Source organism: Porites lutea, chromosome 5 (assembly GCF_958299795.1).
Source record: "Porites lutea chromosome 5, jaPorLute2.1, whole genome shotgun sequence".
NCBI classification, from domain to species: Eukaryota; Metazoa; Cnidaria; class Anthozoa; order Scleractinia; family Poritidae; genus Porites; species Porites lutea.
This window is the reverse complement of record NC_133205.1, coordinates 23,592,322-23,608,426: the sequence shown is the minus strand read 5'-3', so window position 1 is coordinate 23,608,426 and position 16,105 is coordinate 23,592,322. Positions and strand designations below refer to the sequence as shown.

The window sequence follows — 16,105 nt, the reverse complement described above, 5'->3', positions numbered from 1 at the left end:
TTGCCTAAAATATGCAAAACTCCACACCCTTTCCACAAATTTTAGGTCGCGTTGGTTTCTGTTTGCTTAAGGATGCTGTGCTGAAACAGCAGAAAATGGTGGATTGGAGCACGTTTCGAAATCGTCAACCATACGTGGCATTATTCCGTAGTAACCTACTCTTCGCCACTTGTTTCTGGTTGCATCATTTTGATCTGCGTTGTTCTTGTCCGCGAAATATGTTTGTTTACAACACTCTTATCCCTGATTGGCTAACTTTCAAAATAGGTGGGTAAATATGTCCGTACAAACGCTTTCATTGGCCAGTTTGAGGCACGTGATCTCGAGGCCAATAACATTGAACGCCTTGTTGCCCAAAACCAAAACATTGAGGAGCGAAAAATTTCGGTTCAAAGTTGTTAGCTCCTGTTTCAATAGGTTTGAAGGAGCAACCTGTAATTTTCAATTGCTATGTTGTTTTCATCCTAATGTAATTTTTTGCCGGATGTTATGGCTTCCAACGAAAAAGACGATTTTGAAAACGACTGGACCTTTGTCGACAGGGAAGGCAAAGTTGACATTGAGGTACGTGCATTGCATCACTTTTGGTTCGATAATTTTTAGTGTCTGCATATGCTGTTTTTACAGAGCATTGTTGAAAATGTTCGAAGCCTAACGACTCTATTTTTTCTCATTATGGGAAATCAGTAAAACTGTAGTTAAGCAATTTACTGCAAACGCGAGAGAAACAACCCGGCGCGGCAATATTTAGCCCGCGAAAGGAAGCAAACTAAATAGAGTTCATTTGCGTTTTCATGTGTGCAGTCTTACACAGAAAGTACATTCGGCCTACTACGTGCATTTTGTGCACCTATATTTTTCCTAAGGCGGCCGCCAATTCATGGCTGTTTGTTTACAAAATGTACCCAAGCTTTTTTAAATTTGCAATTTAAAACAGATCGACGCGTACTTTCCCTTTGCATGCCCGTTCGTTCGCTTGTCAACAATAGATCACGTGGTCAGCTGGCTCTCGTCACCTGTGGTTACATAAGCCACATGTTCACTTAAAATAAACACCAGTATTTATTGGTGTGTATTCATTATTTTGTAAATGTTTAAGCCTTTTTTGCAGTCATCTTGCAACAAGACTATGATTGGTATTGATCAGAGCAGAAAGTTATTTTCAGTACCACATGTCATAATATTTTCTGATACATGGACTTTGAAATTAGGATTATTTAAAGATATTTAGTATTTAGATGTAGATTAGTGTTGTTAGTCACTAAGAGATTTTGGGATTTCAGTCAAAGTGAATTGCCAAGGAAAAAAACAGACTACTTTAAATTCATTTGTATCGTCTTACCCCAACGTGTGGCCTATTTTGTTATGACAAGGGAGCTGTATGTTGTCTACTAATATTATTGGACAAAAACCCATCCATGGTTTTTTGTGCCATCTTGGTTGGGGGACAAATACAGCTTAAATTACAGTTGAATGTATGGAATTTTGGCTGACTTTTAGCCTATGACACTTCATTCTAAAATTTCTTCTATCTAAATTAAGATCTTTAAAAAGGTCTTTTTTTGCAAGTTTCTTCTTGTCAAGTAAAGTGAACAAAACCAAACTGTTGTAGCAAAAGCAAAAAGAAACTTAAAACTTCAGATAGTTGCTCTCTATGAAATATCAAAATTGATTGTGAAGTGAGGAGTTGTCAAATTTGGTTATTGTTTTCTCCAATTTCAATTCTTGCTCCAGCACTGTTGCATGAAGGTGGATAATACTATTCAGTCAGTGATGCAATGATATTGGTCTTGCTAATACTTTATTGCTGAATAGTGACTTATCTGGTGGATGTGTTGAGGTTTGCTTTAAACTTTGGTTTAAATGGTAATGTGTGATTACGACTTTGAAATGAAGGAAAATAATATTTAAAACCAAGGATGAAATTGAATCAAAACATGTATACCTAATTCAATTAAGGTTGCTTTAACAATAGATCATTGGAAATTGGGCAATTGGGTGTATGGAACTCTCTACAATGATTTGCTGGAGTGATTAATTGCTAAACAATAACTTCGTTGTGTGCAATTGCCTAATGCTCGAAGAAAACTGCATTTAATCATGTATATCAGGGTTCGTATGGGTCATGGAAAACCTGGACAGTTATAAAATTTAAGAATCATATTGTTTGGCCTGGAAAGTCATGGATTTGAATTGTTGGTCCTTGTAAGTTGTGGAAAATTTAAGTTTTGTTTGGTAGATTAGTTACTGGGGAGCTTAAGCAATTACGAAGACCACCACAGCAACTACTTCAAAAGACAATACGTTTAATGAATCATCAAAACAACAGCTCTGAATGTGCATCACGCTTTTTAGGAGATTTCTTTGACGTCCACTGCACGACTACGACATGAAACTTCCTAATTTGCCGTTTTATGGAGGACGTGGACATACGACAACTAATTTTCCTTCCTCTCTTCTTAACCTGAATAATATCCTTAAGAATTCAACTTCAGGAAAAGTCGCCTGCATTTTGACATATTGAGCAGGTCCAAAGACGCGATTAACTTTGAAAGAATGCAAATTCATTTTTTTCCCGACGTTTTCACTGCCATCGTCATCGTCCTTGCTTAAGGTCCCTATACTGCTGATGATAAAGCAAGGACAATGTAAGATAGAGAGTTCAAGTGATTCAAGTGGACACCAGAGTTTGTGTCTCTTGAACTATTTAAGATCCAATAATAACCTAAAACACAAACACTTTAAAAATTTGTAAGTGACAGCTAAACCTAAGGTCACTGAAAACTTAAAAAGGTCACGGAAAAAGTCATGGAAAGTCCTGGAATTTGAGGAGCTCAAAAGATTACAAACCCTGTATATGCGTTATCCAAAATTTTTTAACCAGTGCTAGTTGAGTGGCATAGATGAGATGCAAAGAAATCCTTTAAAATTTTGAAAGTTTGTGGATCAAAGGTTAAAAAAAAGTTTAAAGGCTTGTTTATAGTGGAAAGTGTACTTAGCTTATCCAGCTAGGTTACAGGCACTTAACTCAAATACTTAGAAATAAGTAATTCAAATGCAACATAACAGGATTAAAAACCCCAACTAGCAGGAGGCAACCAGTTGGCTATTTACAAGCGTGCCCAAAGATTTGAACTCGGGACGACCAAGAACAAATCCAGCAAGTGGCCAGTGTGGGACTTGAACCTGGGACTGCCAGATTGCAAGTCCGAGGCACTGACCGTCTAAGTTTAAAGGCTTGTTTATAGTGGAAAGTGCACTTAGCTTATCCAGCTAGGTTACAGGCACTTCTCTCAAATACTTAGAAATAAATAATTCAAATGCAACATAACAGGATTAAAAACCCCAACTAGCAGGAGGCAACCAGTTGTCTATTTACAAGCATGCCTAAAGATTTGAACTCGGGACGACCAAGAACAAATCCAGCAAGTGGCCAGAGTGGGACTCAAACCTGGGACTGCCAGATTGCGAGTCCGAGGCCCTGACCGTCTGGCCATGCTACCTCCTCCAAGTCAGGAAAATTCTAATAGAAATACTGGTTTAGTAATTTTAGTCATGTTTGCTTTCCCAAAAAAGGTTATGGAAAAAGATGTTAATGGGTCTTATCTAACAAGCATTGTTATTAACTTTCTTGCAGCCACGGAAGAATTCTGTGTCTTACTCAAAACCACTGCAAGCAAAGGATGAGGTTCTTGTTTCTCCTACTGAAGTCCCTGATAAGGATGACAGTGAGGGGGAGGCAGAATTTGAGGTGCTAACTGGATTTCAGTGTCATCCGCCATCAATTGAAGAGCTAGCAAGCACTCAAGATTTGCAAAGAGTTGAGAGTAATGAACAGTCAGCTGAAAATAGTGACATTTATGGTGAGAAGTCAGAAGATCAACTTGTTCCAGTCCAACAGAATGGCTGCCAGTGTGCTGCTGATGATGGCATCATGATCATCTCTAATCACTTTTGTATGAATGATGAGACTGACTCCACAAGTAATGATGATGATGTTGATATTCCAGTAACCCTTGAATGTGAACAAGACTGCACTCAAGAAAATCTGCCATCTTCTTGTGCCATTACAGCAACTACTGATGGTTGGGAAAACCCACCTCAGCTCTCAGAAAGTGGCTCTTACTCATTTCCCAGTGACTCGAACAGCTCAGAGGAAGACAACGATATTGAGCCTATTCCAGAAGAGGACAGCAGCCAAGATTTTGTTGAATTAGGCCATGATGCGGACACCCTTGATACAATGGTTGACTCTAAGAACAGCTTGTTTTCATTTGACAGTGACTTGTTTAACCCAAGTGATTTAGATGAAGATGTTTGCAAGGGAGAAGATGATACTGCAGACATTGTAAAGCTTTCTGAGGCTGGTGAAAGTCTTAAAGAGAGTGACCAAAATGAAGGGGAGAGTACAGATATAACTGAGGACCTTCATGTGACAACAGACAACTGTAGCTATGTTTCCTTTGATCTTCAAACATTGTTTCTTCTTTTGGGCGTAACCACCGCTCTTGGTTTCAGTATTGGATACGGTAAGACTTACACAATATTTAAAGTAAATAATATTTTTTTGGTGAGGTAACAACCAATTTTACTTGTCTGACCATCTTTGTGAAAATGTCATGTGAAAGTAGTGACTTCTGTCTTTTTAATTTAATTTTAAATGCTTCCTGGCTTATCCCGGGCATTTAGTATATTAAAGTAAGCTGTGTAAACTCAGGGATTTGATGTGCAACAAGGCTGGCCAAGAACTTTACACATTTGACCTTGAAAATGACTGATGCACAAGGAAAGCAAGAAACATCATTTCATTCTCAGATAATTTAATCTGTGATTGCCTGTAATCATCAAACAAAATAAAAAGTTGGCATAACAAAACTTGGCAGCTCCTTGTTTTGTAACCCTGTGTATGTGATAAAACATTGTTTTTTTTGTTTAACTTGGCAGGATTAAGTGTCTACATTAGTAGCCAAGCCTTGGAGGTGACTGGAAACGTCAAGAGACCTGGACCCAAGACAGCCTCACTTCCCCTTACCTCTGACTCCATGGAACCTCTGGATGAAGTATCACGTGATTTCTTGGATCAACTAACAATGTGGAAAATTGAAGACCGTCTTGACTCCCAGAGAGACCCAGAACCTGAAAATGATTTGGGAGACTTATTTGACACTAAAGCACTGCATGAGAAACTTCAGCAGAAACACTTTAGACTCACGAGCTTGCACGAAAGTGTGAAACAGCGTTTGCGCATGAGTAGAGTTATGTCATGGTACTGGCGTCTTAAGTACGAGGAGGAGAAATCGAAGAAGGAAGGAGGTGGTGAATGGAACAAGGCTTTGCAAGAACAGCTGGAACACATGGAACAGCTCTACTTGCATGAAAAACACACTGCTGATCTGTGGCGTCGTATGAATGAAAATGCAAAACTGCGCCGTGCAGTGGCAAATGGCATCAAGTTTGACAAGTAAGAGCTGATTCAAAAAGGGGTTTTCCGTAATAATTATTTATTCAACAGTGCAGCAGAAGAGAAAATGGCTATAGATTTTTATTAACAAAGGAGCCAAATTAAATTTGGTGTGATAAATTGCCATGAGCAAGTTTTATTATGTACATTGTAATGATGAAGGTTGAATCACTTTGGGCATTATTTGTGCAAAAAGTTGTTTATTTCTGATAAGCTGCCCGTGCTCAGTTCAGCAACTTAAAACGTTTTTTTTTTATAAATTTCCTTAAAATTATTTTAATCTTTTGACAGCTTTATACCTTCACTATTTATGATCTTAGGCATGACAATATTCCAATATAATGCTCATTTAGGGGTTAAACACTTTAAGTCCCAAGAGTGGCCAGTGTCAATTATATAGAGTTTCGTCTATCAAGGTTCCACTATACTAACACTACAATTTTTGACATCCCAGATACTGGAAGGATTTTCTAAATCGATGGAAAAAATCTGAAGACAGAGGTCCTGTAAATGAGAGTCAAAAGTTGACACACCCTTCGGAGGTTGACAAAAACCCGGAAGAAGAGTTATCGGCGATAAAAGCTAAAGAACTGGAGCAAAATGAACGCAGCAGTTCACGCGTGCATGACAATATGTGGAGAGAATTTAGAGACCGCTGGACAAAGGACTTGCTGTTAAAGGGACGCAAAAGAGAAAGTTCTTCAGTGAGTACTAAGTGTGCTTCTGATGACCCAGAAGAAAAGAATTATCTGTTACGGTTGTCTGGCAAAGGTTCTGTGACAAAAGTATCACATGAAACAAAGATCTCTCCTTGGTATACTCCGATATTTATGGAAGGCCTAGTTAAGAGGTCAGTGGAAGATGCGAGTAAGAATCATGATCACGAAGACGACAAAGTGGTAACGCCACTCACCAAACATAACGTGGAAAACCAGGATAACGGTGAGGAAATAGCGAAAGAGTTCACAAAAGGTCCTCAGTTTGATAACCCGCTGTTTCCTCGTGAATCTGTGTCTTGGTTTCACGATAAAACTCCGCGTTCTTTGAAAGCAGATTCTTCAGAACAATTGAGAATGCCTGCAGAAAGATTACCCCTGACGGAAACTTACGTAAAAGACTTTTGGTGTCCAAAAAGGGCAGGGGAAGCTGAAAAGGTGCCAAGATACGTTTTGGGAAACGCGATCAGCAGTTTAAAGAAAGTTAAAACTGTGAAGCGTCGTGTGTCTGACCGTGGCAGGATTAATGGCGAAAAAGACACCGCCGCTCAGAGCTTTAGAGCTTTGAAAGCAACCAAGGTTTATCGGAAAGATGAGGCAAATGTGCAGCTACAGCGGTTGCTCACAGAACAAAAACAAATGCTCCGAAATTTATCTAAAGATCGAGGAGAAGAGATACGCAAGCACAGGATCCAACGACGCGAGCTAAAGAAAAAAGAAAAAAAAGCGAAGCTGCGTGTCGAAGAAGCAGATCGCTACTTGTTGAAGTTAAAACAAGAAAGGCGTGGTTTAGAGATGGAGAAGAAGAAATTACGACGCTCCTGGAAAGCGCTCGCGCGCAGTAAAAAGAAGTTATCTGTGGAAAGAGAAATTCACGAGAAAGGCAAACATGGACTTGAGAAATTCATTGCGGCCCTGAAGCAGGAAAAGCAAAAACTAAAGAAGCTGAAAACGAGGTTGAAAAAGATGAAAGAGTTGTTAGCAAAACAGTCCGAATTGTTAAAGTTAAAAAAGAAAACTTTAGATGCGAATAAGAAGAAAGAAGTAGAGAGGTTAAGGAGTGAGATCACCCAAGAGAAAGACAAATTACGAAAACAACAAAAAGTGTTAAAATCTTTAAAGAAAGCTGTCAAGGAGAAATATAAGAAATGGTCGAGGGAATTACGTCAAATGAAAACCGAGAAAGAGAAGCAGAGAACGAAGAGAGAACAAGCTAAAAAGAGAAAAAGGGCAAAGAAGAAAGGGGAGAGAGCAGAAAGAGAGCGACAACAAAAGCAAGAATACAAGTCTGTTGTTCGGGAGCAAGCGAAGTATGATAAAGAAAAACGAAGGAGAAAAGGAGAAGCAAGCGAAACTGCAAATGAAAAGATTGCAAAGGCAAACTGGAAGAAAAGTGATGATCACACGAGCGAAAAAGAAGGCGAGCAGAGTAGAGGCTCACAGGCAAAGACGGAAGGCGGTCATCATGAAGCCTTTTTTAGGCAGCAGTTGGAAAAAGTCAAAGAATGGCTGTCTAGAGTTCGAGAGAAAACGCTAGAACGGCAACAGAAGACATTCTCGCAAATGGAAAATCTTAAACAGTGGTTGTCCGGGGTTCACAAAAAGACCCTTAAAAAAGCTGAAGAGTTCCACTGGAGAACTTTGTTTATGCCATCAATATTCGGTGCTAATCGCGGAGCGGAAACGCCTACGCGGAATGCGGGTGAACAGGATAAATTTCAAGGAAAGGAGTTACAGAACGATAAAACATCAGAGGACAACGAAGAAAATTCTAAAAGTAACGTTGAAGCTAGGCAGGATCATCCCCGCAAACTTAGCTACTGGGAAGCTGGAAAGAAAGAACTGCAAAAGCTGATGTTTGGAATAGAGAAACGCGAATTTGAACGGAAAGAAAACGAGAAAAGGGAGGTGACTGTTAGAAATTCGGAGTTGGCGAGAGTTTCGGAGGACAGGGCTTTAGCAGGTTTCTTGAACTTAACGTTTGATATCGATCTTGTTAAAACACTGCTGAAAGGACTGGAACGCAAAGATAAAACAACAAGTGATAACGTTAGAGCGGCAGATAGCAGGTCGTTTATAATAATCTCGAAAGAATCGGATGATATCCGCTCTAGCGGAGACTCCTCTGATGTTCAGAAGAAAAAAATGATGGGCAAAAACCTGAAATGCGCCAAAGGTCATCCTTGGATGCTTCAAGGACCTACCGAAACCGGGCTTAGCCAAGAGCAAGACAAAGATTGGACCCGAAAGGAGACGCCCGAGGGCCCAATACCACCCGAAGGCATCCGATTGTCTTCAAAAGAATGGTACGAAAAACGGCACAAGGTGAAAACTAGAAGACAGGAGGAAGTAGGCGCTCAAGGTCCTGTCTTGTCGGACGTGAGACCGGGTGATGCGAGAGATCGTCACAGGGGTTATGCTCAAGACAACGATTGTATTTCCGATGATACAGAAAAAGAGGAGTCTATTCCACCTCCTGATTGGGTGTTTCAACGTGCTCGGGAACGCGCCAAGGAACGTGCCGATCAGTGGTCTGTTCCGTGGTACGATTTGCGGGCTCAAAATCGTAACTCTCAGCGAAGCAAGGATGAACACAATACCCAGTTTCCGTGCGGTCACCACTGGGAGCCTCAAGATGAGCCCGCGTCTTTCTCATGGTATGATCAGCGGGCACAAGAGCGATGTTATCAACGCAACACTGATACACATGACACCCAGTTCCTGACTGATAGGAAATTTAAACATCGCAATGAACAGCGGTCTGTCCCTTGGTATGATCGGCGGGCTCAAGAGCGAGACCAGCAACGTTCCACTGATAAACATGAAACCCAGTTTCCCTGTGGTCAGACACAAAAGCGCGGCCAGAACTGGTTTTTCGAACGAGCCAGTGATCGTGCTCATCAGCGGTCAAATTATGTCCCGTGGTATTTTCGCAGAGCAGACGGGCGGCAGTCGCAGCGCCGAGAGGAACTGGATCCATGGTTCGTAGGATCTGGACACTACAGGGATCATTTCCGTGATTGGATGCCACAGGGACCTTCCATGGATGAGCACTGCTGACATTTATAGGATTGCTTTTAGTAATTAATGCAAGGTGGTGAGTTCAATGTTGAATGAGGTTTCGCATAATAGTGGTAAATTGCGCAGACTAGGCTGACTGTTGCGTTAGCGCGTTAGATTGAATGCAATCAACTCCGGATACCGTTGAGACCTGCACCTAGAGATTTCGGCTGAGTTGCATGTGACGTATGAACATGTATATGAAAATTTCAAAGTGAGAATTCTAAATCTTAAGAGTTCAGTCTCTTTATTTGTTAGCACATCTAACACTTATCTTTTAATAGTTTTCAATTCCAAATCATAGGACTCTTAGTTTTGTGATAGCACTTCTGAAATCTTTTTCGTCAAAGTGAAAACCAGCAAATAGAGTCGAACAAACGTTAGAGACCAACTCTACGGTGTAGGTGTTTGTTTTTGAAAGGTGTCCGTCTTATAGAGGTGTCCATTAGCCCTTCAAGTCTCCAGGCCAGCAACATGTTTCTCCTAACAACATGAATATAGAGCGTTTTCACTCACATGGCCAGCATCTGTGCTAATTTATTGGAACAAAAGAAATCATTTACATGAGAAAAGAGTTAAATTCCCAGAGGATTTTCTTGGTACACCAACATGGCCGCCGTTTCGTTGTTTTAGAACACCAATATGGCCGTCGTGACGTCATGTGAAAACGCTCTATAGCATCAAGAACAAAAGGTTATGAGAATTAATAAAATGATCTTTTTTTTAAACCAGTTTTATAAGCCAAAGAACACTATGGAGGTCAGTCTGGAAAATGTGTCTGTGGATATAGGGGCTTGAAGGGTTAAAAGAGAGTTGACTGTAGGTACACTTGGAAAATGAGGACGAAAATGATCACTTGAAGTTAAGAACTCTCCTTATAAATGTTTTATGAACGTTTTGCTGAGAAACGCCTTTTGAAGCTTGTCGGGTGGTTTTCTGGTCACTGTCGTGATGAAACTTACCACAATGCCGTTTGCAGGTCGTACACTTCGCGGCCTTCTGATCCAGCTGCAAAATAGTAGCTTGTGAAATTCGGGCATACGCAGAAAGCAAAATTTAGAGGTTTTGGGTTTAAAAGTGACACAGCAGTCTTGACTTTTACTTTTCGCTTTCTCTCCTCCCCTCTTTTTTCGATTTCCTTGCCTCATTTTTTTTTTTTGCTGGGCATTTAGTAGGCTTTATTTTGGTGGGAAAAGTTTTTAGGAAAGCTTTTAGGATCTTAGGATTAGGTGAAAGAAAAGGGTGGGTGGGTAGTGTAACAAGATTTTCATGGCAATTTTCGGGTCAATGTTACATGGTGTTTTGCCTTTTTCTCCGGTGTCCTTGACCTAATTGTGCTCATTCTGGTATGGTTTGAAAGATCTCTTCACTCTGCACGCGTTAGCGGACAAAGTCGTTCTTGTCCATCGCCTGATGACGTCACAAGCGGTAGAAGGGACATGGATCCGCACGGGCGGCTCAGGGGCGAATGGGTTAAGTTGGACTATTTTTCACTGGTATCTCTTAGTGGGATATCTTGTAGGAGAGTTGCGGGGCTCTCTCACCTCACCTTTTTTCTTTTATGGTAGTGTGCACTCAGATCGTGCCACCTTTAATTTTGTTGATTATCCAGTCACTGTAAATATCCTTTTTCAGAATGTACTGCAAACGGTGTGCGAAGGCGGATGATTCGTGTCAGTTTCTGGTTTCCGCTTTACTTACATGCTGTTCAAGAAAAGTTAAAATGTACGAATAAATGTACGCTAGAGTACACTTCAACATGGATTCTTGTTTCTTAGGGACGCTTCTCTAGTTTCAGCTTAATTGCAACATTTTGTACTGGATTGCGGAAATGATTTTTCTCTACCTATATCAGGTTTTTTTTGTTCTACTATAGATTTTTGTTACATGGTGACCTTATTTAGTTCTGTATGGTTAGAAGCTCGACTATCCAATCAAAAACTGAAAAATCGAGATAGAACTGTCCCAAGCTCGGTGTCGAGTGACGTAAGAAACTCTCTAGGGCTCACCATTTCGGGCTGTCACGTGGTCGGAGCGAGTTTGTCGCCCAGCCGTTCGTCTCGGATATTTCTCCAAAACGTCCTGGTAAGATGTCGTACAGGGACACTGCGAGAGGCTCCTCAGTATTCTTTCAATCTAGGCTAAAAATATGAAAGTATATTCACAGAGGCACAAAATTTCGTTTGAACGACGCAAAAACGTATCTTCAGTCTCCAAGGTTTGAGCGAACTAGTATAATCAACGGCGTTCGCGCTGTTCGAACTTGAGAAGATCGGCCCCGGCCTTTTTTGTTTTTTTTGTAAATCAAGTTTAAGTTCGCTTCTTTACCCACTCGTGAGTTTCTGTTTCTGTTGAATTAGGTCACTTACTAGGAGAGATCGACGAGTTATTTAAAGGATAACCCGTTGAGTACTGACGAACTTCTCAATTAAGTTTACCTACCCGTCAATTTTTCATTTTCTTTACTTAATAAGCTGAATTAGGAATGATAGTCGTAAGCAAAAATCTTACTGTCTAAATCGGCCTTAAGGCTATTACGCCCATGTTCACTCTATACCGGATAAGCTATAGTCCGGTTTCGCATAAACACCTATCCCTTGTGTGACTCCCCTATTTAGAGATGGGCGCGGCGCAGCTTGGCTTTGTTTTAGAAATCGCTCCGAAATCACCTCTCTTATGTGTGAATAGAAGCTCTATCCGGTATAGTGTGAATCGAACGTAGCCTAAGACTGATGCTAAAGACTTTTGGAAAACATCAGGATTGGAGTATTCAGATAAGGTCTAAATCTTGCTTTTTACCCCAGTGAGAAGCAGTTCTCTGCGCAATACTGTACAGTACAACCTTGACGTAACGAACCTCTATACAGTTATTTCGAGAAAGGTTGTCGGAAAAAGTGCACGCGACAATCCCGAAAGGTATTATGGGTGGTTTTGAGTGCACTGTTCTTCAAAGAAATTTGAAAAAATGGTTCGGGAGGCCACGGACATTTGTTTGCGAGTGCTAAAGGAAAGCAACAAAAGTATGTTCGACAGCTACAGTCGTCAGGAACAGTGCATTGATCATGTCCCATATTACCTTTCGGGATTGTCGCGTGCACATTTTTCCGTTAACCTTTCTCGAAATAGCTATATAACAAAGTCCGTGGTATAACGATATTCTTCTTCTCAGTAATAGTAAAACACGAGGATAAGGACGAAACCTAGTAATACCAAACAGATTTTGCCACTCCCTTGGCCCTTGGTTATGTCGAGTTTCCGCCGTAAATGACTATAGTCATTGCGTTCAGTCGAGTTTTCGAGTTAAAATAAAAAATGCGAGACACACGAAACACGTTTTTCGTTTGTTTTTGTAATATATTCATCGCGTTAAATGATATGGGTGTATTATAGGTTGTTAATAAGTAATGAAAATTTCAAGTTTACAAATTTCATATATGTAGTGATAATTTGAATATATTTAGCCGAAAGTGCTTCTTCCATTGAGAATATTTTAACATATTGAAGGCAAGAGTGTAGCAATATTTAAAAATTTTGGTATTCAATAAAGGTGTAACATTGTTTTAAAATTGCGATCGTTTGTGGTGGTTTTATAGTTTCTCTAAAATAGGAGCGTTTTTCCTTCGAGCCAAAAATAAAGTGCTAGAAGTATGAAGTTGATCTGCTAAACTCTCTATCTGCGTGTATTCCTATTAAAATTAGGAGATTACCTCCCAAAATCTTCCTGGTAGACTACAGGGCAAAGAGGTCAAGGATACAATTTCGAGCGAAATCATTTAACCCTTAGGCCAGGACTGTGCATGCTGTCATAGTAGAGTGTTTTTACGTAAACCGTGAAATAGATAGTAGCCTAATACGAACTTTTACTATCTAATTTCATTGTTTGCATTTGTTTACCAGTAACTTTTTGGCGCTAATTAATACATACTTTTTCACGGATTTAGTAACCCTCACTCGTTTGTTTTCGTCTACGAAGCTCGCGGAATTTCAGGATTTCCCTGGCACTAAGGGTTAGCAAGATCCAAGCATGATCGTCCAACGCCGAGCGCAGATCACAAGTGTGGAATGAAGGGAAGGAAAAATAGAGAAAGAGGAGAGACTTCTTCACTTCCTCTTCACTTAACAATCTACAAAACATCTCCAAAATATGCGACTGTGAAAGAGTTGGAACGAGGCAGGGACTCCCCCTCCCGCCCTCCCCCCCCCCCCCCAATCAGCTCGTTACTTCGTGTCTCGAAGGTTGTATCCCTAACTTGTACAGTGACAAAACTAGACAAAGAGCAACTACAGTGAAACCCCTCCTTTGGGACATCTCCATTCAGGGGACACAAAATTTGGTCCCGGAAAAATGGTCACCTAATCTTTGTATTTGTTACCTCTGTTGAAGGGACACCTCTATTCAGGGGAAAGGGACACTTATTCTGGGTCCCGAAGCATAGGTTTAACCTCCATTTTGGGGACACCTTAGCACTTGAAAAGTGACTGACCACAAAAAGCGTTGATAAGTTTAAGTGCACACCAGCCAGAATGACGGAAGCGTTCACAACTTGATCTATCTCACTTAAATCGATTTACTGCACTTGTGGCAATTCAACATACAATGTCGCAGAAATAAGTTTATCATGATTTTGTATACATTATCTAGCTGCTTGAAATAATGACTGCAGCAGATTCCGAGGCAGAATATAAGAAACATTTTTAATTCAGTGTTGGTTAGTCATTAACAAACTCAATTCAGGGGACACTTTCCATGGCTCCGAGGGTGTCCCCTGAATAGTGGCTCCACTGTATAAATTGGTCATGTGATCAAGTTTGAATGCAGCAGTCTCTCAATTTAGTTTTTACTTTTCATTTTCTATCTCCATACTCTGAATCTCCGTGGTTTTGTTATGATCAGAAGGTTGTTCTGTAGGTGGCGTTGCCTGTGTTGGTAACGTTTCTCTGCACACCTCTGCTTGGAGTGTCTCGTCACCAGGTCCAATTTTGGCAGTTTCAACATCAGCAGACGAGGCCGACAACGCCTTTGCTGGTTGACCATCAGCCAAATCTGAATCATTTTTCTGTCTTGACAAATTTTCAGTCGATTCTAACAAGTCATTATCTAGTTTAGCGCCACCTAAGCCCGTCCCTGGAAGGTTTTCTTCATTCTGAACAATATCTGCGTCAGCAACAAAGCCTTCTGTTTCATTGTTCTCCATTTCAGTATCTTCACGTGGTTCATTCTCGTTTGTAGAGTCAATCGGTGGTAAGGTTGCAGTATCTTCGTTCGTTTCAGATTGTAGTTCACTCTCTGTTAACGAAACAGCTGTCTCCGTCGATTGATCTCTCATTTCTACGTCGCTTGTCTGTGCAGAGGAATTACTTTCCATGGCAAGATGTTCCGTTTCACCGTCGTTATCTTGAGCGATCACAGTATTGCTGCTGGACTGTACCGCCACCTGTTCTGTTCCTCCAGTTTGTAAATCTGAAAACAAATTTAAATATCTAATAACTGTATTCATAGGAATCTTGAAGTGGACGCATACAATGGTTTAGATAGGAAAATCTGGAATATGGCCGTTCGTTTCTCAATAGCTTAGCTCAATATCCTAGTCACAATTTTGTCGCTTGCGTGTCTCAATCACCCCTAAAGCTTGCAAGTGGTAGGGCCACCATACTGGACTGGTCATAGGGGGAAAAACACAATGAAACAGGGCCAACGCTTGGGTAGAAAATTTTATACAAATCACGCGGTACGAGTTTAGTATGCCGCGATTCCCGGCTCATTTTTAGTCCTTATGTTACTAAGGGCCTGTTTACATGGAGGTTGGGGACCCCCAGGTAGGTGAAGTAACTCGCGGAGGGGCACTCCATTTATCATGCAAACGTGATAAAATTAAGACGAAAGATTATATGGACAGGAAGGTTACCCCACCTAAGCGGGTTAGCTCTACCTAGGGTCCCCCACCTCCATGTAAACAGGCCCTAAGACAAAAACCCACGCATAGCACTGCTCATACTAGTACATGCGATGAGAGGATTGCCAATTTAGTGGGCTTATGATACCTACCGTTATACTAAACATGACTCGTTTTCCAAAAATGTTTCAGCAACAGGTGTTATACCCTGCAAAGTCACCTCTGCTGCATTTCACGTCGCAGCTGGGTAGCCTGTTCCAGGCCCTCAGATAGTGGGGAAGGCGCGTGGGAGTGTCGAAGACGCGAAAAGGAGGGCGGGGCGGGAAAAAAGTTTCCTCCCGTTTTTTCGTCTCCGCGCTTCCTCAATTCCGGGGGTCCGACCATCTCGGAGCCTGGAACAGACTAGCAGCCGGGTCTCTCACGGAACGTCCAAGCAGCGGGGAATGCTGAGAGGTGACTGTATGCCTAGGCTTCAGGTGTTGAACGGTTCATAAACCCATAAAATGCCGCATTAATTTCGCGAGATTTACAATTTCGCGCATTTTATGTATGATATCCACGGACGTCTTAGTCTTCACCTTTTTGTGTGTTAGTTTCTTCTGCTTGTTGTTCATGCGCAGCTCTTCGTTTCGCCAACGCCCTTTCCCTGTTTTGACGAATGCGCTCTTGCATTTCGGGCGTCAAAATAACCTGCAAGAGTAAGAGTGAAATGAAAATGAAGAGCCCCAGTGTCTTTAAGCCATGCCTGCTTCCAGATAAGTATTCACTTTCTATTCTCTTTTTGTAATATGATCATTTTACAAATTTTCTACTTGATCATTCACCTTTAGATCGAACACAACTCATCTATCCTTAGAGTAGCCTACAACAGTTTCCAAAATATTTACGGTTTCTAACAGTGCAACAACTTTTTTAAATAACTAAGATAGTACGCGCGCTCTGATTGGCCGAGAGCAGTGTTTGCATGAGAGTAT

General features: G+C 41.0%; 2 protein-coding genes across 2 annotated transcripts in view; one reads left to right on the top strand and one right to left on the bottom strand.

Moving 5' to 3' along the window:
* The first annotated feature begins 350 nt into the window (after positions 1 to 350).
* On the top strand, positions 351 to 12,803 carry LOC140939206 (uncharacterized). The gene is made up of 4 exons (XM_073388776.1): positions 351 to 564; positions 3,638 to 4,529; positions 4,945 to 5,461; positions 5,916 to 12,803. The coding sequence occupies exons 1-4, from the start codon at positions 490 to 492 to the stop codon at positions 9,235 to 9,237; spliced, it is 4,806 nt and encodes a 1,601-aa protein (XP_073244877.1). The 5' UTR covers positions 351 to 489; the 3' UTR covers positions 9,238 to 12,803.
* Positions 12,804 to 13,705: 902 nt separating this feature from the next.
* The window catches only part of LOC140938114 (uncharacterized), an 8,130-nt gene continuing 5,730 nt past the window's right edge, over positions 13,706 to 16,105 (bottom strand). Inside the window, exons 7-8 of the mRNA XM_073387643.1 lie at positions 15,710 to 15,821; positions 13,706 to 14,698 (exon numbers count right to left, since the gene is read on the bottom strand). Of these exons, the coding sequence (XP_073243744.1) occupies positions 14,076 to 14,698; positions 15,710 to 15,821 (735 nt within the window). The 3' untranslated portion in view covers positions 13,706 to 14,075. The remainder of the gene's footprint in view (positions 14,699 to 15,709; positions 15,822 to 16,105) is intronic.

Bases quoted from the DNA above. Each gene is read 5' to 3' on its own strand.
- LOC140939206 (XM_073388776.1), top strand. From the start codon at position 490: ATGGCTTCCAACGAAAAAGACGATTTTGAAAACGACTGGACCTTTGTC. The intron at 4,530-4,944 runs GTAAGACTTACA...TTAACTTGGCAG, and splicing joins TGGTTTCAGTATTGGATACG to GATTAAGTGTCTACATTAGT. The intron at 5,462-5,915 runs GTAAGAGCTGAT...TTGACATCCCAG, and splicing joins AATGGCATCAAGTTTGACAA to ATACTGGAAGGATTTTCTAA.